The sequence below is a fragment of the Aedes albopictus genome, chromosome 3, assembly GCF_035046485.1.
Source record: "Aedes albopictus strain Foshan chromosome 3, AalbF5, whole genome shotgun sequence".
Classification (NCBI taxonomy): Eukaryota; Metazoa; Arthropoda; class Insecta; order Diptera; family Culicidae; genus Aedes; species Aedes albopictus.
In genome coordinates, this window is record NC_085138.1 from 444,357,983 (window position 1) to 444,380,066 (window position 22,084).

Genomic DNA, 22,084 nt, shown 5'->3' on the forward strand with positions numbered 1-22,084 from the left:
GTTTCGTGGGCCAGGGGTATTTATGCGTCTATCAAACAACGCACAAATTCAAATGGTCATTGAGGAAGTTTTGATATATTTAAAAGCTTGTGCTGCAAGATATAATCGTAAGTTTGAAGGTATTCATGATTGGACTTGTAAAAGACTTGGTATTCATAAGATAATTGTGAAAGAATTCCAGGATGACTTCTTGGAGATTTTTTTGTCTTCTATGTCCCTCTAAAATTATCTAAAAGAATTTCAATACAAATCGCTGGAGGAATTTCTCTAGAAATCCTTCAAATTATTCAAAAAAATCTACAAGTTATCCTGAAAAAGCCCTGGGGTGAATCCCTGAAAAACATTATGAACGGAATACTGAAATTTTTTAACTAACCGCTGAATAATTAAAAAAAAATCCCGAGAGAAATTTCTGAAGAAATCATTACAAGAATTCTCGAAGCAATATCTGCAGGAATCCCTGGAGTAATTTGTAAAAGTATACCTGGAGGAATCCCTGGATGAATTCCTGGAGGAATTCGAAAAGCAATTATGCTAGGAATTTCAGCAAAAAAAATCTGAAGAATCCGCATCAGAAATCCCTGTAGAAATTACTAGAAATTTTTTTAGATGAATCCTTGGAGGAATTTCTGGAGGAATCCTTAGAGGAATTCTTCAAGAAATCACAGGAGGAGTTCCTAGATGTATTTCTGGAGGGTATCCGGGAGAACCTTCTGGAAAAATTCCATGCGGAATCTCTGGAAAAGTTCCTGGACTAATGCCTGGAGCATTAGGGGATTTTTTTATTATCGTACAAATTGGTATGAAGTTTCTGAAGGTTAATGAAATAAGGTAGGGATCATATATATATGAAAAACTAAATTGAAAAAAATCAGGGTTGCCTAATTTTCCGGAAAACTCCAGTGAAAATCAAACATTTTCCACAGACACCACCTACTTTGAAAAGTCATAGAACGAAGCATCATAGGCACATTTTTTTTGTGAAATCATAAGCAAATTTTCTCAGCAATTCCAAAATGGATTTCTGGAGGAAATCCTAGAAAATTTTTTGGACAAATTCCTGGCGGATTCCCTGGAAAAGTTAATGGATTGATTGATTGATTTGTCTTTTTTAAAGAGACTTCCAGCCATTGGCTCCAAAGTTAATGGATACATTTCTGAAGGAGGCATCCCTGGAGAAGTTCCTGGAGTAATGCCTGGAGCATTAGAGGAATTTCTGATGAAATTTCAAGATAAACTTCTAGAAGAATATCCAGTGGAATTTCTGGAGGAATTCCAGAAGGAATTCTTGGAGGAATCTCACGGAAGAATCCTTAGAGGAATCCCTGCAGGAATTTCTGGTATATTCTTGGAGGAATTCCTGGTGGAATTTCTAGAAGAACCCGTGAAATAACTCCTGGACGGATTTCTAGAGGAATCCCTGGAGTTGAAATTCGTGGATTTATTCCTAGAGGAAACCTGAAAGAATTTCCGGAGGAATCCGTTGGAAAAATTCCTATAGAATTTCCTAAAGAATCTCCTGAAAGAATATCGGAAGCAAACTCTAAAGGATTTCCTGCAGAAATTCCTGGAAGAATGCTGTAGGAATTTCCGAAGAAATTCCTGGATCATTCCTGTAGGAATTTCTGAAGAAATACCTACGGTAAATCTTGATGGAATTTCTTGAGGAGCCCCTGGAGACACTGCGGTAGTAATTTCTGAGGAATTCCCAGAGGAATTCCTGAAGGAATTCCTATATGAATTCCTGAAGGACTTTCTGAAGGAATTCCTGGAGTTTTTCTGAAGAAACCTCATAAGGAATTCCCGCAAAATTTCTTAGAGAAATTTCTACAAAAATTCTTGAAAGAATCCCTGGAGAAATCTCTGAAACTCTGGAGGAACCTTAGGAGGGATTCCTGGAGGAACTTCCGGACAAGTTTCAGGTGGAATTTCAGGAGGAATTTCTGGACAAATCTTTATAGGAAATCTTGGGGAAATTCCATGGAACTATTCATGGATTAATTCCAGGAGGAATGCTTTAATCAATTCTTTGAGGAATCGTTCATTGAATTCCTGGAAGAATCTCTAGAGGAATTCTGGAAGGAATCTATGGAGAAATTTCTGAATATATTCATAGAGAAATTCCCAAAGAAATTCCTAGAGGAATTTTGAGAGGAATTTCTAATGGAGTTCCAGGAGAAATTTCCAGATTAATTTCTGGAGGACTTACAGGAGCAATTTCAGAAGGAATTTCTGGAAGAATTACTGGAGAAATCATCGGAGGAATTTCTGGAGGAATCCATAAAATAATTCCTGGAGGAATGTGTAGAGGAAACCTCGGAGACTAAATTCCTGGATTAATTCTTGGGGAAAACCCTGGAAGGATTTCTGGAGGAATTCCCGGAACAATTCTTGAAGGAATTGATGTACGAATTTCCCAAGAAATTCCTGGAGGAATTCCTGGATCCATTCCTGAATAAATTACCGAAAGTATTCCTGAAGAAATACCTGGGGTAATTTTTGGTGAAATTCGTGGTAGAACTCCTAGAGGAGTCCCTGGAAAAATGCCTGGATGAAATCCTGGAAGAATCCCAGGAGGAATACCTGGAATAATTCTTGAATAAATTCCAGAAAGAATTTGTGGGGAAATTTTTAAAAGAATCCCTTGAGGATTTCCTGGAGGATTCCTGAAAAAATATTTGAAGGAATTCCTAGAGATATCTCAGGAGGAAATCATTCAGGAATCCCAGGAAGAACTATTGAAATATTCCTTGGATAAACTCCGAGAGGAATTCTTGGGGTAATTTCTAAATGAATCCTTGGAGGATTTTCTAAATAAATTCTTGGAGAAATTGCGGTAATAATTTCTGAAGGAATCCTGGATTAATGCCTGGAGGAATCCCTATAGAAATCTCTGGAGGAACTTCTGGAGGAATGCCTGGAGTAACCCCTGGATAAATTCCTGGAGACATGCCTGTATCAATTCCTGGAGGAATCTCTCGAGAAATTTCTTAAGAAATCCCTGGAGGATACCCTGGGGAATTGCCTTGAAAAATCCCTGGAGAAATTCCTGGACTTATGCCTGGAGTAATCTCTGGATACATTTCTAGATGAGTACCTGGTGGAGTTTTCAAAAGAATTCTGGGAGCAATCTAGTGGAGTTTAGAGTTTTTAGAAGAACTCCCGAAGCAATCTCTAGATGAATTGCTGGAGAAATCCTGGGATGAGTGCATTGAGAAACTCCTTGGAGAAATTTCTAAAGAAACCTCTCGAAAAATTCCTAGAGGAATCCTTAGAGAAATTTCTATAGAAATTCTTGGAAGAATCCCTGGGAAAATTCTTTGAAAAATCCCTGGAGGAATCCCTGAAGCAATTTCTGGAGAAACCTCAGGAGGAATGCCTGGAAAGTTCTGGACAAATTCCTGCAGGAAGTTCTGGATAAATTCATTGCGGAATCCCAGGAAGAATTCCTGGATTAATCTGTAAAGGAATTTTTGTGGAAATTCCTTGGAACTATCCCTGGAAGAATTCTTGAATGAATTCCTGGAGGAATCTCGAGAGAAGTTCTGGAAGCAGTTAATGGAGGAATTTCTAAAGAAATTCCAAGAGAAATTTCTGAAGAAACTCCAAGAGAAATTTCTGAAGAAAATCCAAGAGAAATTTCTAGAGGACTTCCCAGAGGAATTTTTGGAGGAATTCCAGGAGGAATTCCTGAAGGAATTGCGGTAGTAATTTCTAAAGGAATTCCTATGGGAGTTCCTGGATCAATTCCTGGAGGACTTTCTGAAGGGATTCTTGGGGTAATACTTAAGTAACCTCTTGAGGAATTCCTGGAGGCATCCTTAGAGGAATTTCTAGAGAATTACTTGGAAGAACTCCTGGGGGAATTCTTGCAAAAAAAACTGGAGGAATCCCTGAAACAATTTCTGGGAGAACCTGAGGAGGAATTCCTGGACAAATCTCTATAGGAAATCTTGAGGAAAATCCGTGGAACTATTCATGGAAGATCTGCAGAAGGAATCCCTAAATGAATATCTTGAGAATCCCTGAATGAATTCCTGGAAGAATCTCTAGAGGAATTCTGGAAGGAATCCATGGAGAAATTTCTGAAGGAATTCAAGGAGAAATTTTTAGAGGAATTCAGAAAGGAATTTCTGGTGGAGTTCCAGGAGGATTTTCTGGAGGAATTACTGCAGGAATCATCGGTGAAATTCCTGGAGGGACCCATGAAATAAATCCTGGAGGAATGTGTAGAGGATACCTTAGAGAAGAAATTCCTGGAAGAATTTTCGGAGGAATTCATGGAAGAATTCCTGGATCCAAACTTGAATAAATTCCTGGAGTAATTCCTGAGGAAATACCTGGGGTAATACCTGGAGAAATTCTTGGTAGAACTCTTGCAGAAGTCTCTGGAGAAATGCCTGAATGAAATCCTAGAGACATGCCAGGAGGAATACCTGGAATAATTCTTGAAAAAAATCCGGGAGGAATTTCCGAAGGAGTTCCTGGGGGAATCTCAAGTTCATTCCTGATGAAATACAAAGTTCGATTTCTGAGGGAATTCCAGGAGTATTTTCTGAAGATTCTCAGGGGAAATACTGAAGAAACCGCTGAAATTCCTGAGGAAATCCTAAAATCCTGGATTAATTCCTGCGGGAGTTTCTGATGGAATCCCAATAAGAGTTCTTCTAGAAATGTTTAAAATAATCTCGGAATTCGTTATTGTAAGAATAACAGAAGAAATTTCCGGTGAATCCCTGGAGGAACTCTTGAAGTAATTTCTGAAGAAACCCGATGAGGAATCCCGGAAGCAAGCCCCCTTAGGAACTCTTTATGGAATCTCAGGAGAGCTTTCTTAGCGAATACCTGGAAGATTTTTTGTAGGAATATTCCTGGATATAAAAAAATGAAGAAATCAATGTCTGCAGTAATTGATGAAGGAATACTAGGATCCCTAGTGGAGCGGACCTGGTGGGATGGTTAGAGCACTTGACTATCACGCCGAGGACCTGGGATCGAATCCCACTCCCGACAAACTCGCAAAATGTGACTTCTTCCTTCGGAAGGGAAATAAAGCGTGGGCCCCGAGATTAACTAGCGTAGGGCCAAAAATCTCGTTAACACACATAAAAAAAACTAGGATCCCTAAAGGTTTTTTGTACAAATTTTTCAAGGAATTCTTGGAGTGTTTTTTTAAGAATCTATAAGTAAAATTTTCTAAAACAATTTGTGGAATACATTCCTGCAGAAATACTTCGAATCATTCCAGATGTAATTATTGGAGCAATCTCTAGTGGAATTTTGGAAGGCATATATGGAGATATCCCTGTAGAAATCTCTGAATACCTGCAGAAATACCTTAAAGGATCTCTGGATAAATTCCTGAAGGAAACTTCGAAAAAAGCACTGGCACAATTACTGGAGGAACCTCTATAGATATCCCAGGACAAATCCCCGAAAAAATGTCTAGTGGAATCCCTAGATGAATTCTTGATTGAATTTCTGGAAGAAGCCAAGATGGAATCACTGAATTAAGCTATGAAAAAAATCTTTGAGGAATTGTTCGTACTCATATAGTTTACAAAACTATGAACAAATCTGAAACAGTCATTTTGATTACTCCAAACTACAATACTTATTTACATATTTACTTATCGGGCGCCCATCCCGCTTAAAATTCATCTCAAGTCAGGCCCCCCCTGGGCCCCCTCCAGGAAAAAATCCTAGTTACGCCAATGCACGCGGAACTAAAAATGGTCAAAAAGTACCTAAAATTTACCTTGAAGCGATTTGAGCTTTGGATATTTACTAGAAAAAGTACTGAACCGATTTCGATCAAATTTTTACCACCTAATTGATACTATGTTAAGAATATTGAGTAAAATTTTCAAACGTTTTGATGAGGTAACAAAAAAGTTATAGCCTAAGCAATTGTTTGAAATGGGTGCCCAAATTTTCTAAAATCTCATTTTATGATATCGACAATATCTGCGCCAATACTCAACCGATTTTATTGAAAATTTTATGGAATTAGCTATACATAATGTAATATTCTTTGTTAAAAAAATTAGCCATTTTAGCGAACGCAATCAAAAATTATACAATATTTTCTGTCTGCCAATTTCATCGTGGACACCCTTTAAGTTTCTGGAATAAAATCTTAATTTCTTTAGGAAAATCAAATTTCTGAAAGAATCTTCGAATCTATGTGAAAAACAATCTCCTGAAATGGAATGTTTCGAAGAAACGTTTGGAGAAATTCCTGAAGAAAACCCTGGAGAAACCAGTAGAATTTTTTGATAAATTTTTAAAGAATTCTCGGTGGAATTCCAAAGGAAAACACGGAAAAAAATCTTACAATATTTTGGGGAAATTCCTTTGAAAATATTTGAGGAAGTTCATGAAATGTATACATACATGAGCTTATGTGGCAATCCTTGAATACATTTCCTGTACAATCCCTATAGGAATCCCATAAAGAGACATTTAGTAAATATGTTACTAGATCAAAGAACTTATAAAGAATAATTCGTAAGGAATTTCAGAATAATGTTTTAAGGAAACCTGTAAGCTAGTTTCAAGATTGATCTTTTGAGAAATTTCTTGGGCACCCCTGAAGAAATAACTATGGGAATTTTTGAAAGAATATCTGAAGAAATTCCCGGAGAAATTTTCAGAAAAATTCTATGAAAGGGATGCATTTTGAAGGGATGAAATTTATGCGTACTTTTCACCTCGTGAATTCGAAACTATTTGATGGTAGATCTTCAACAGAGTTGCAGTGTTTCCCGACTGGAAGCTACCCTCGAAAATCGTAATGCAAAGCTTAAAAATCTGGAGATGTATGATCTTTATCTTATTCTGCTCATGTTGTGATAAACCTATGTAGCATAGGGTGGATTGTCGCAACAAATGCAGGTTGCGACATTGTCGTTATTGTTGCACGATGGTTGAAATTTGATTCAGTCCATGGGATAAGACGCCACTTAGCATGGATAGCATTGGCATCACCAACCTTGCGCCTCCATATCCATGTGTTTCTGAATATCATTTAAAACACATAATCATAAACAAACAGGAAAACCGGAAAATGTCGATTCATTTTGGGAAATCAAAACAAATCATTACAATGCCTAAAATATTGTCATCAAACTACTGAATAAAACTATCAAGTTTATGGTGAAAAAGAAGTCCCTAAATGAACCACCTAAACCTCAGCTTACTATGATTCAAGCCCACCCATCCCACTTACCTCGATTTTGTAGCTCCCCAGACGATGGTGATGATGCTGCTGATGATGATCGCGATCGTTCTTCTCCGCAGCTGCCGACAACGATAGGCTCGCACTGTAATGGGACGCGATCGAGTTGGCGAATTCTAGTTCTTTTCGGACGGTGCTAAAATCATGGCCTGCCGCTTCACAGGGCATGTTGATACCAAGCATTCCACAAAGTTTATTGTTGTTGTTGATGTTGATGGCACCACCGTGTTGTTGGCTACTAGGGTTGTGTTGGATGTTATTGTTCTCCAGTAGTGATGTCCCTGTTGATGGTGGTGGTTGTGCTCCTTCCGCCATATTCCAACATCGGACACTCAGCAACGAAAACAACTACCAAGCATGGTGCGTTCGTTTTATTCGAGCAATTTGCTGAATTATTCAGGTCTCGAGTGGGTGTCGACTTGAGTGGTTTAAAACTAGTGAAAGAGAAATGAAAACATAAATTAAGCTGGTTGCCCTGAACACATCAAATGAAAACAATCTAATTAAGACAAAATTTTACGACAAATTCCTACGCAGCGAGGGGTGCTTAAAATTCTCCACCGCCAGATTACTTGGATTGTCAAATTGATTCATATTACTTCGGCAACGACAATATTATCTTTTGATATTCATGGCTTGCTTACAATCGAGCGAAAGTGACAGCTCAGAAAAGCCGGCCGCGTGAAATTAAAACAACTGAACCAAAAAAAAATAAAAACAAACACCCAAACCCTTCTGCCAACGCCCGGGCCCGACCAGCGCTCACACACGTCGCATCGACCTGCGGATCTCTCGCCACCATCCACCCAGCGCACCCGCTAATGGACACCCAAGTTCTGCGCAAAAACTCGGGAGGAGAACGAGCGGAGCAAAACATGAAGTGATATATAACTCCAGTGTTTTTAAAATTAAATCACATTATAACATTATAGCGACGGACGGAGGAACCTCGACGGCACGGTGGCCGGCCGGCGCTGCGAATTGCGTGGGCAGTGAAATGAATTGAGAATTTTTCGCCGAACCTTCCCCTGCCGTGGCATACCCAACCCAACGTAACGGAGACGGCGATGCACAAAACTTGCCCCATTCATGCAACAATTTTTACTACCAACATTCACGCACAGCCGGCTCTCTCCTCACATGTGACTCAATGTTCTACACTCGAGAAAAAGACCCGCCGAGTAGGGTTCGGCTCATCGCAGCATGCGACGGACGACGAACGGTCCCCAAGTCCAAGCCAAGGTGTCAGCCTGCGTGTGGTAACGTGATTCCAATGTAGTCTACTGCGATTGCAAACACGGGTGATGGTACAGGGGAAACGGCCCGAAGTGGTCCTCCATAAAACGCAAATTAAATTAAGAAGAAAGATATTTTACAATGGAAATAATTAAGAGATTTTAATGCAGCTCGGGCGAGAAGGATGAAAGTGTCAAACGAGCAGGGCCAACGAGGGCGCCGCGATCGCGTTGGTTTGAATGTGAGCGAATGCGATCAGGGTTGTGTGACCAGATGAGACAATTTTGCAGCAGGCTAAATATGAACAAGATCAAGGGGTAATGATCATATTTTCTCAAGCGGCTCAAGGGGCTAATTCAAAATTCCTCATTCGACCAAGGCATTAACAAAATGGGAGTGTAGGTTCTTTTCTATAGAAGTTTTATCTAAGGCATGAGATATTACATAAGATATAACACAATAATGTAATCATAATTTTACCTCTTAATTCCGCCCTATTTTGCTTATAGCGCTGTTTGCAGATCAGAAGGAATTTCTCAGCCTATCTTGATGCTTGTGAAATTCCTTATCTGAAATGCTCAAGAAACCGTTTTTCTTCGATCGCAGTACGCAGTTGCGAAGAAATGACAGTTCAAATGACAGTCATCGTAGAAAGTTTCTGCCAGGAATCGGTCAAGAAGTTCCTTGAGCGATTCCTTTTGAACATGAAACTAGGCTTATCCTTTAACAGATACGCGTATTTCGACTACCACTTGTAATCTTCCTCAGTGTCAGTTATCCAATTGACACTGAGGAAGATTACAAGTGGTAGTCGAAATAGGCATATCTGTTAAAGGGTAAGGAAAATAGGGCGGAATTAAAAGGTACAAATGTGATTACACTAATTCGAAGAGGGTATTCTGCTTAGAGGATTCGAAAAAGTCAATACAAGACAATAATATGTATAACAGTTTACTTGAAGTTTTGTAAACGGCCAGATTTTGTGCAAATCTTATTGTTTACATTAAATTAGGACAAGTGGTACAAAATTAACTGTATTATAATGGAGATTGCCCTAAACGAACCCCATAACAAAATGGTCCGACACCCTATTAAACATGGCGACCGTATTCGGCCCTGTGTTATTAAGATGAAACTGGATGCATTTCCTCTTTTTTTTTTGTTTTTTGTCCAATGGTTGCTGTAAAAATGAAGAACATTTTCCAGAAGAACATGTATTAAAACCGGGTTTAAAAATATTGCCCCGTTATTGAATGAAAAATCAAAAACCAAAATATGAGGAAATACGTCTAGTTTCGCGTTAATTCCTTATGTGCGGAAAAAAATTCTGCACGCTCGATTCAAGGGAAAAGTCCCTCAACTATTCAACATCCCAATCAACAAGATCAGAATAGTAGTTTACGCAACAAGGTGCAGAATGAAGATTTTTACAGCACGAGTCGTACATCGGCAAGCCTCGTTGGATAATTACGACGAGTGCTGTAAAAATCGAGTTCTGCACCGAGTTGCGTACAACGTTTATTGCAACTTCATAAATTACCACTTGAGGATAATTTTTAACAAAACTGTTTCATCAGACTGCACACTTATATTCATAGCTATGATTAAGGAAGTCTGATCACAGCAGGTTATACTCTGCATTTGTCACAATTTTTCAAACCTGCGTCCAGAAAGCATCAATGAGTTGATCAAAACTGAAAACAGTGCTGTTATGATTCATTACGCAACGCAAATCAGTGTGGTAATGAACCATTACAGCACTGATATTTTGGTGTGGGAAACTATGCCTTTTCCTGGCAGATTTGCGTGAGGTAAAATGGCCTATTACGATGAGAAGTTGCAAAAATGTTTTTTTTTGCAATTTCTCATCGTAATAGGCTGTTTTACCTCACCCAAATCTGCCAGGAAAAGGCATAGTTTCCCACACCAAAATAGCAGTGCTGTAATGGTTCATTACCACACTGATTTGCGTTGCGTAATGAACCATTACAGCACTGTTTTCAGTTTTGATCAACTTGTTGCTTTCTGGACGCAGGCTTGAAAATTTGTGACAACTGCACTGAATAACCTGCTATGATCAGACTTTCTTAAACATGGCTATGAACATCAGTGTGCAGTTTGATGAAATACACAGTACGAACAAAATCTGTAAATTTATGACGAACTGAATGTAACAAATTGACCTCCATCATGTTCGATAGACATTTATGTGTGATCTTAAAATTACACTGCTGATTGCTGAGAGAAAAGTGTTAATTAAGGATCGACTTTTCAGAGAAACTTAAAAAAAATATACGAAAATTGAACTCAGATCTTCCGAGTGAGAGTTCACGCCTAACCCCTCTAGGCTGTCTCACCAAGCTGAAGAGAGAGCAATCAAAGATAAACATGTTCCACCATAAAGGAACAAACTGTTGTACCACTTCGGCCACAGAGAGCGAGAGAGTAGTCTCCCCAGCGAGGCAGACGACTGAGCGTAGCTGTCCTCGTTTACGATACTGCATGTAAATTTCAAGCGGATATGTCTCAAAAAATGTCAACAGTACGCATGATTGGCTGATTACTGAGCGGACAGTATCATCTCTCGGTAAATGGCTGTAATTTTGTAGCTTCTGCTATAATTTTCAGTCGATGCTTAACTTACGTGCTGTTTAATTTTCATGATTTCTTTCTGTGTACTATTCCTTTTAATCCGCAATGCTGTCAGTGTTGATTTGACAATATCGCTTCAGTTCGCACTATTGTACAAAGCAGTACGATCCAAAGTGTTGGCTGTTGATTTGATAATGACTGCTTTGGGCATGAAAATAAACACAGATGACAGGTGGTAGAAAGTGTTCTGCTTTGATTCGCACCTAACTAATATATGTAAACTAGTATAGCGGTAGCACAGATGATCATGACTCTCAAGGTCCTGGTATGTATCGAATCTGGGTGCGGGGCACACTTTTTCTAATTCTTGTTTTGAAACATTTCGAAACATTCTCAATAATAAATTGAAGTGAAGTTCCATTAATATTGAAGAGGCTTTTTATGCTCTTTCCCAACTGATATTCAATTGATATCGAATGTATTGTACAGTGGTGCGAATCCAAGTGCAATCAGTTTATAGCAGCGTGTAGATTTTTTACCGTGTAGGTTGCATTGTAAACAGAATGAGAGTATTAAGATTAGGGTGCTAAATATCCACAGTTCCTCTATTGTTTTATTTGTGACTTTACGTTGTTGTGTCAAAATATCACATATTCTTTACCTGATTCCAGTCAAACGCATTAGGCGCTGTCCATAAACTAAGTAGACTCAATTATGGTAATTTCAGACTCCCTTCCCCCTCATAGACTTTCGTCGATACAAAATATTCGAAATTTGTGTGAACCGTAGACTTTGGCCAGAACCTACGTAGTCTATGGTCATGCCCTTACGATGACTGCACATAAAACTTCATTACACACAAAAAAAATTGTGAACTTGATATCAGTTTCAGGCGACTCTCTGGGGTTCTCAAGAGGGTCTCCGAGGGTCTCAGAGAGACTCCGGGGTGCCTCAGCGATGCTTCAAGGGGACTCTAGGGGTTTCAGAGGAGTTCCAGCGGGTCTCAGGGGCATTTTAGGGGGTACCAGGGGATACAGTATACCAGGAGGTTTCAGGGGCGCCTCATGAAGTCTCTGGGACGATTCAGTGAGTTTCAGGCGTTTAAGGCGGTCCTAGGCGTGTTCCAGGAGATCAAAATGGGTTTCACGAGTGTACGTGGAGAACTCAGCGGCATTTCAGGAGGCTTCTGGGTCGCTTCAGGAAATCAGGGAGACCTTGATTTTCCCTGCAGGTTGCAGGGACGTTTTCGGGGTCTGAAGAGTTTTTCAAAGCTTTTGCAAAGACTTCTGAAGGAAGCTTGACGACTGTATACCATACAAGAAGGTGATTTTATCGGCCGTATCAGTCTAGGTAGCAGCAAAAACGGGTTTGCATCTACATCCGACGGTTTCGGTACCTAGACTGATACGGCCGATAAAATCACCTTCTTTTTTGCAAAGAGTTTCATAGGATTTTAGACAGGTTTCGGAGGGCTTCTGGTGCGTTACATTAAATCCGAGGGGGTTCAATCAGGATTTCGGAGTAACTTCAGGAAATTCCAGGGAATGTTCGTAGGATTTCAAAGGGGATCTCGATGGCATTTCAGGTTATTTCAGAAGATTTTCAGTGAGTTGCAGATGCGTTACAAAAGCGATTTCGGTGAATAGGCGGGTCTCAGGTGCGTTACAGGGGGTCCGAAAGGGATTTTAAGGGGGTTTTGAAGGCATTTCAAGAAGCTTCAAAGGTTTTTGGCGGGTTTCTGATGCGTTACGGGGCGTTTTTGAGATTTTCGAAGGATCTCCGGTGCGATACACGGGGTCCAGTGGGCTTTAGGCAGTTTTCGATGACATTTCAGAATTTTTCAAAGGATTTTAAGCGAGTTTCAGATGCGTTACAGGAGCGTTCTCTGGTATTTAGGCGGGTTTTAGTTGAGATACACAGAGTCCGAGGGTGTTTGAGGGCGATTGAGAAGACATTTCAGGAAGCTTCAAATCTATTTTGGTGGGCTTCTAAGGCGCTGCGCAGGCGTGTTCAGGGGTCTTAGTAAGTTGCATGGGGTCCGAAAGGGATTTTGGGGAAATTTCAAGTTTATCTCAACTAACAATCCCAAGCATGCATGCTGAATTGTTGCTTAATAATAGTAAGTATGGCTGAACTAGAATTATGCTGTACACGTTACTGTACAAATGCTTTTTCAATTGAAAAAGTAGCCAATATTCAACTTTTCGTATCGGTATTGACAATGATAATTTAAAACACTTTTCTAGCGTTTAACAAGATTTTTATTCGACTCACAGTTATTCCTTTACAACATAGTTTAACAAGACCTTTTTGTGCTTCTTGTTAAGTTCATGTACAAATTTGCACATGTACCCGTATAATGTGTTTTTCACAAGTCGAATAAGCACTATCGTTACTCAGAGTACATGATGGAAAACACGTGTTATTCTGAACATGTTTTGATTTGAGCGCTGCAATTCTTCATCTCTAGGATGGCGCCGATAGGATGGCATGCAGCTGCCAATCGACGGGTCTCGAGTTCGAATCTTGAATTAGGTAATTTATATGTAGTTATTATTTCACAATAGTTGGTCTCAACATAAATGCCAATCATAAACTTTCATGGAAATTGTAAAATACATGCATTTTATTTATTTTTAATCGTTTTTGTCAAAACAGCTTTACTTTATAGTTGTAAAACGATTTAACAACAAACAGTTCAGTTGGTACACAATACCATGCTTAAAAGTTTCTCCAAATTTGTGTGAACAAAACCCGAACAAAGGTTGTGTCTGAAAACTATCCAAATGTTATTCAGCATCATGCTGAACTATTTCGTCATGAAGATGCTTGTATAATGAATTATTGTTATTTGAGATCAGAGGCCCTTGCCCAACAATCCCTTGAAACCCCTTTGAAACTCTCTGAAATGCCAACGAAACCTGACGGAATCCTTGAAATGCCCCTGAAGCCCCTTGAACCCCCTTGTTAGGACTTTTTAGGAATTCCCTGATTATTTATGCGCCCCAGCTAATGGCATTTTTTTTCTTTATCAGGAATTCGTGCTAAAGTCTTGCAGTTTTCCTGGAACTCTTCTGTTTCTCTTGAAATTTGAAAAGCTCTGAACGAACTTTGGAGTTTACGTAAGATTCTACTACAACTTTGAAACCTCTTCTTGGTGTCTTTATCAAAGTTATTCAATGCTTCAGGTGTTTGACAGTTATGAACTGTTTCGGGCCCAAAGGAATCGTCGATCGATACGTTTCAGCATCCAGCGTTTTTCAGCAGATAGTATGATAGCTGACTATCAGCAGAAGCTGTACGAGCGGATACGTGAAATCAACGGATGAGAAGAATGTTGTCAGAAAATGGATGCTGATGTTGGAACCCGGCAGAGTAGGGAGCGATATAGCGAAGCAAGAGTAGCCGAAAAACGAATCCATTGCAAAAAGAAAAGAGAGCATGAGGAAGATGCTCTCAGGCACAAAAGAGTAGAAACATAATGATATGCGAAGGTTTTACGAAACATGCGGAGAAAATCAGCGCCTTCTCCCGTCATATGTAACGGCAAAACAGGCGACAAAACAGGTTTTATCAAATATAACTACCAAGTGAGCTTCTGAAATACAGTGGAGCTGGAGAAGCGCTGGTGAGAGCGCTACACTGGGTCATTACCAAGATTTGGGAGGAGGAAGTATTACCGGAGAAATGGATGAAAGAAATCGTGTGTCACGTATACAAAAAGGGCGACAAGGTGGATTGCGGGAACTATCGCGCGATCACACTACTGAGCACTGCCTATAAGATACTCTCTCAAATTTTATGCCTCCGTCTATCACCGATTGCCAGAGAGTTCCTGGGGCAATATCAGGCTGGATTCATGGGTGAACGCACTACAACGGAGCAGATGTTCGCCATCCGCCAGGTGTTGCAGAAATGCCGCAAATACAACGTGCCCATACATCATTTGTTATTCGATTTTTAATCGGCGTATGATACAATCAATCGAGACCAGCTATGACTACTATGAAACTATGCACGAATATGGATTCCCGTATAACTCTGGTTTCCAATCCAACAATCGCATTATGATTCATAATGCAACTCTTTGATTAAGTGAAGAAAAGACCTCTACGATACTTAAAAGGCAAGTATAAACATAGATATTATAGTGCGGAGTAGCAAAATAATAATTCATAGCAAAATCGATTCAAAATGAAAACCGATTTTCAAAAATCATCCTTTGCTTCAATGTTTTCAATCAAGGCTTGTGCAGTCTTCCGTCGAAGAACTTGGCTAAAAATAATTGTTGCCTTACCAATAATGCACCTTGTAACCATTCAAAGTAACAAGACTTCGCCCACCCACAAAATTCCACTTTGCGTTGTTTGCGGAGGACTGGAATTCCTCTGGATCGTTTTGATCCACTGCCATCCCCACCACCGCAGCGTCTTGTCCCGGGATCCAAACTTGTCGCGCCAAGAGTGCAGTAATTTTCATTTTAATATATTTATAAATCATTATAAGCGAGCTGATTAATAAATCACCCCGTTAATCGTCGACTACACGCGTTCCCCGCTCCTTGGTAGGAGTGAACTGCGCGCACTCGGAAACAATGTTGGAAATGTGCGGTAAGTCCGTCCACCGCGTGTTAAAGTAAGCATTTAGTTAGTTGCCCTGCCTGAGCGGAGCGGCGTCATCATCGCGTTAAGAGTCTGTTGGGGGGACAAGTAAATATATCAAAGCGTACGATATGAAAATGAAACTTATTGTCACCCTGCTGCGCTCTGGGCTCCACGTTTTTCTCCGACCTCTTCGCCGGCCGGTTGGTCCTTCTTATCGCTTAGTTACCCTTCGGTGGTCGCCTGCTCGTATACGACTGACTACGTGTCTAGATAATTAGCTGGACTTTTAATGAATTCAGCTAATATGGGTAGGGTAATTCAGCTAATTACGTTTTACTGCTGTGCTGCTGGTCGGCGCCGCCCCTCGCCACTCCCGGCCCAGTTGTCACGATCACATACAATTAGAAGCCCGGGAACCAGTTTTGATTAAGCATCGGAGGAGAATTTTTATACCCCATCCAGTTCCAGTGCCTGATGATGATGGTGGTAGCTGGTTAAAGCTGTTATGTACTTATCAGTTATTAATGAATTCAATATCGAGTATCACACACGCGCGTTCTAGCTTAATTCCTCACAGTTTTGGTCGTGTCACACCCACATGCCTCAGACAGTCGTCCAATATGTGGATCACCCGATCGAATCGAATGTAGTTTAATCGGGCATATCATCGACGGCAAGGCAAGGAGGGCTTGGCCAGCCGGCGATCAATAAGAGTAATAATAATGCTCATTTAATATGTACCGGTCGTCGCATAAAACACGCACTTAATATCACTAACTCAGTCAACCTTCTCATCAAGATTCGACGAAAGGCAACGGCCAAGTGAGCCGGGCATAAGTATGTGACAATGTTGCGACAAGGTGTGTGCGCTTAAACACATGTGCGTGAAGCATACCCTGTGTAGAGAACTTCGTTCTCTGTGCTAAGGCAGTAAAGGGTTTTTTTAATTCATTCCTGATCACACGCCGACGACGACGGTGGAGTGGGAGAGTGAGCGAGAGACAGACACCGCGGTGGCAGCTTAATTGAACCGGTTCCTAATGGTTAGTAAGTGCCACTACGGGCCTATTATACACACGTTCTTTGGTATGTGGAAAAATTGCTACGATATTAGCGAGCGAATTAAACCCGTTGTAACCTATATTTGCCGGTGGGTTGGCTGTGGCCGGGCGATCGTTGAGACATGAAGAGAATTATGATTATGTCTCAATTTGTCCACAACAGCGCTTTCTTGGGCGGTATTAAGCAGGAATTAGAAGTGACTCATCGCTGAATTGCATGCCAAAGTTTCGCAAGAAATCAGCAGAACGAGATGCGTAAGTTTAACTCTTTGAATACTGTTTGTGATCATGGATGAAATATGGTAAACCAACACCTTGGAATATCTGCAACATCACTCCAATAAGCTCCTCTCCTCTTCTTGGCGTAACGTCCTCACTGGGACAAAGCCTGCTTCTCAGCTTAGTGTTCTATGAGCACTTCCACAGTTATTAACTGAGAGCTTCCTCTACCAATGACCATTTTGCATGCGTATATCGTGTGGCAGGCACGAAGATACTCTATGCCCAAGGAAGTCAAGGAAATTTCCTTTACGAAAAGATCCTGGACCGACCGGGAATCGAACCCGTCACCCTCAGCATGGTCATGCTGAATACCCGTGCGTTTACCGCCTCGGCTATATGGGCCCATATACTCCAATAAGCAAAAGTCTTGATTTAAGGTTCTCACTGATAGGTAATGCAAATGACTGGCGGCCTGGGCATCTGTTCACTGAGAATATGAGACTCAAACAACTTCTTTATCTGAGTCCCCGAACCAAACCATTTTGAAGTTTGTTGGAAACATAAGAGGTATCGAATGAAAGCGATTAAGACCAAGGACTTTTCGATGCTCCCGATACCTTAGTTTTATTAGGTTTGGGATGGAAATCCCTACTAACAATCGCAAGCCGTAAACAAGTATGCATGCTGAATTGTTGCTTTATAATACTAATGATAGTTGAACTGAAATTATGCTGTTTACATTACTGTACAAATGCTTCTTCAATTGACAAAGTAGCCAATGTTCAACCTTAGGTATCGGTATTAACAATGATAACTTAAAACACTTTTCAAGCGTTTAATAAGATGTTTATACGAGTTTCAGTATTTCTTTTACAAAATAGCTTAACCAGACCCTGAACCAGACCTTTTTCTGCTTACTGTAAGGTTCATGTAAAATAAGCACATGTATCTATATAATGTTTTTTTTTACAAGTCAAATAAGCGCTTTTGTTTCATCATACTTCGACTCAGAGTACAGCATGAAAACACGTGTTTTTTACTGAACTGCAGCTGAATTGAAGTGTTGTTCAGTTGTTAACCCGTATCGGCCTGAGTCAGCGCATACGCACTAAAACTCTTGCCGTTCAGCGAACGCTCAACGGATTTGAATAATTTTTTAACAGTATACTCGTACATATGTCTAGTTTGTAAAAGTGGACAGATAACGTCTGCTTTTATGAAAGCAAAGTGGAAATGATAGAAAAATAGATATTTTCAGCGCCGACATATTGGATTGTTGAATTATTCTTCCTCGATGATGATTTTCAATCATATTTTCAGGTGACATTTGTATGTTATATTAACGGTTTCGAAGGGGGCGCATATTTTTCGCATCTTTAATAGCATATTCCACATGAAATTTCATCCGGCAATTGGCTTGGTGGCTTTATACTATAAATAATCACCGTGCAAAATTTGCAAATTTGAAACGTACTATTTGCATTATTTCTCTGCCAATTTTGTTTTTTCTTCCATGATGAATTTATCAAAACGGAATATAATTTATGAATTCAGAATAGTTTCGATGAATGTCATTATTAGTGGGGATAGCATTTACCTAGGTAGAGTACTCTAGAGATAGTTACTACAAATGCTGGATTGCTTTTGCTGAATACACTTCAAAACCTTCACCAGGATGGACCAACTAGCAAGATTTTAATCTTCCTGAGATTATGGTAGAAGCAAAGCGGATAATGTTGCCTTGACAAGAGTTTTATTGAGGAAGGTTTATGATAATCTTCTTGAGTTTCATAAAACTGAAAATGTTACTTGGGGTCGGAATGGTCCCTTTGGCCGGAGTTATTCCGGTGGGTCACTGGGTCAGATTCCTATAAAAAGGACTAGTTTTTGGTACACAGCATGTTTTCCAGTATGATTCGCAATTAAATTAACTCTATTTCCATTAGAACTTACTCCTCCACCATTGAACATTGTTTATGAACAGGTTTGGACCGTTTAGGAACCATCGGATTTGGCCATCGGACATAATCTCCGGAAGAACCTGCTACATACTGTATATAGGGGATCACGTCAACAATTATTTTATTGCAGCCTCAAGTATTGACTTTAGTGGTATGATGTCTTAGAATTTTCACCTTTGTGACTAATCCACCTAAAAGTGCGACAAAAATTCCCATTTTTCATAAATGAAGATAGAGTATTGATGTCTTCAGCAAAGTTGTAGAAAAATGTATTGTTGGAAAATTTTCCGAAAAAACTTTAACCTTATTTGTGAAATTTTAAGAGTTATGTGTCATGTTTTGTGGACGACCCCTTAAAATATGTTATTTTGTTATAACATTTTTAGAGATTTTTGGGAATTTTCGTGTGTTCTACAAAGTATATCCTTGTGATAAAATATACCTCCTCTGTTTTTTTTTTCTTGTCAGAATAACGCTGGGAGAAATCCCAAAAGATTTGTTTGTGGAATCCTTGAAGAAATTCAAGGAGGAATTCTGAAGAAATTCCTGGAGGATATTATTTCTGTAATTCCTCATGCAATTACTGCTGAGATGCCTACAAAAAAAAGAACTTTCCATGTTTTCTCCAGATATTTCTCCAGGATTTTCTACTTTGATTCCTTCAGGGATTTCTACAAGATTTCCTCCAGATTATTTTTATAATTTACCCAGTAATTCTAGCTGACCATTTACTTGATAATTCTTCAGGAATTCTTGCTCTAGGAATGTTGCTGGCATTCATTGAGGAATTTCTGGTGGAATGCACCAGGAAGACTTACTGGGATTCCTCTGGAAATCCTTTTTGGGAATCCTCCAGAAATAATTGGAGGGTCCCTAAGAGTAATTACTGAAAAAATCCCAAATCTTTGCAAGAATTCCTGAAGGAATCCTGGCAGGAACTCCTGGTGATATTCCAAGAGAAATTCCTTAAGAGAGAAAAAAAAAACAACGAGAGGAGTTTCTATAGGAATCCCTGAAGGAATAACAGGACGGATTCGTATGAAATATTTGGAGAGACCTCTGGAGTAATCCCATCAAGAATTTTTCGTGGAGGAATTCCATGAGGATTTTTCCACACGCAGAAAAATAAATTGTAAACACAATTAAATTCTAGTTCAAATCAACCGATGTTTCAGTTTACTATAGCGACAAACTGATTTCTAGTTTAAACTGAACTGTTCTATTGTTTGATAATACAAATATTTTCATTTGTCGAAATTTTTGACAGTTTGTTAAAACAAACAGAGATATGATATTTTCAACATGAAATAATGGATTGATTCAAACGACTGCACTTTTGCCACTAACAAACCCGGAATGTGATTGTGTTGGTGACGACAGCAACTGCGGCAGCTCGGAAATCTATTTTTAGACCGTCGGTAAGCGGATGGGGAGAAGAACGACTGAAAAAAAGACAAAAAAGGCGAAACCGATCAACTTTTTGTGAGTACCTGCGCGTTTTCCAAAACGGCCAAAGCTGCACTTGGAAGTTGGTGTGATGGATTTTCTGCACCTTCTTCGTTGTGGCGATGTTGGGGTAAGCATTTTATAGATGTGTGAGAGCTTTCGGACCATGTTTATGGTTTTTTTTTTGTTGAAACAAACGAAATTTTTGACATTATATGAAATGATGGTAATCGGTTGTTTTTATCGATAAACTCTAAATGAAAACAATTAAATATAACTTCGGAATAAGTAAATTCTCAGTTTGAAAACCAGCCATGCGTTTTATTGTTTTAAACAATCGCCATTTCTGCGTGAAGGATTTCTCCATGGGTTCCTCCATGAGTTCTTTTTAAACAAAATTTCGTTATTTTTGCAAAAATGAAATATATTTTTAATCAGAAAAAAAGATCAGGGAATACCCCAGGTAATAATTTGATATTGATTACGCGCTTCTAAATATAGTTTTATCTTATTCAGCTATTGACACCATTAACCAACAATTGTTCAGCTATTACTCACACTGTTCAGTTATCATTGTTACTTGGGATGTTGATCCTTCTTCTACATGTGTATAAAATCGATTTTGAAAATATTTCTTCATTCTTTAATAAAAAATCAAAAACCAAGAAATGATAAAATGGTTCCAGTTTCACCTTAAGTGTCAAGTGCAGCGCGTGAGTCCGAAGGTTATCAATTCTGAATTGAGGCCACAAGAATTGCTTTTTACCCTTCTTACACCCATAAGAAGGGTATAAATACCGCTCGAAAAATCGACTTTCGATCCGAGGCCTGCAGGGCCGAGTCTCATATACCAATCAACTCAGCTCGACGAACTGAGCAAATGGCTGTGTGTGTGTGTGTGTGTGTGTGTGTGTGTGTTTGTGTGTGTGTTTGTGTGTGTGTGTGTGTGTGTGTGTGTGTGTGTGTGTGTGTGTGTGTGTGTGTGTGTGTGTGTGTGTGTGTGTGTGTGTGTGTGTGTGTGTGTGTGTGTGTGTGTGTGTGTGTGTGTGTGTGTGTGTGTGTGTGTGTGTGTGTGTGTGTGTGTGTGTGTGTGTGTGTGTGTGTGTGTGTGTGTATTTGTGTGTGTGCGTATGTTACAAAAAAAGTCACGCACGTTTCTCAGCCGTCTGATATCCGATTTGAATTCTCTTGGTTGCAAATGAAAGCTACAACATCCTAGAAACCTATTGAATTTTATAACGATCGGACATTTGGTTACCGACATATTTTTCGAAGAGTATTTTGAAGTAATATAGGTTGCTTTTTGAGAGATTTTTGACATTTAGCATATTGATGAATATCTCAGCCGTCTGTCAACCGATTTGAGTTCTCTTGGCAGCAAAAGAATGCTACAACATCCTAGTAGAACGCTCTCAAATTTTATTTCGATTGGACATTTCGTTACTGAGATATCTTTCGAAGAGTACTTAGGAGTTATACATCTAAACTTTTTGAGATTTTTAACAAAGTGTATCATACTAAATATCTCAGCCGTGTGTCAATCGATTTGGGTTCTCTTGGCACCAAATAAAAGCTACAACATCCTAGTAGACTGCCCAGAAATTTTATTAGGATTGGACTTTTGGTTACAGAGATAACTTTCGAAGGGTACTTAGGATTTATACAACTAAACTTTTTGAGATGTTTGACCAAGTGTATCATAATAAATATCTCAGCCGTCTG

General features: G+C 39.5%; 1 protein-coding gene across 4 annotated transcripts in view; it reads right to left on the reverse strand.

The window, feature by feature from the left end:
• Positions 1 to 22,084, reverse strand: part of LOC115254207 (protein nubbin) — a 475,087-nt gene that overhangs the window by 426,971 nt on the left and 26,032 nt on the right. For all 4 annotated transcript variants that reach the window (XM_062856663.1, XM_062856662.1, XM_062856661.1 and 1 more), the window contains exon 2: positions 7,232 to 7,674. In XM_062856663.1, the coding sequence (XP_062712647.1) occupies positions 7,232 to 7,555 (324 nt within the window). In that variant the 5' untranslated portion in view covers positions 7,556 to 7,674. The remainder of the gene's footprint in view (positions 1 to 7,231; positions 7,675 to 22,084) is intronic.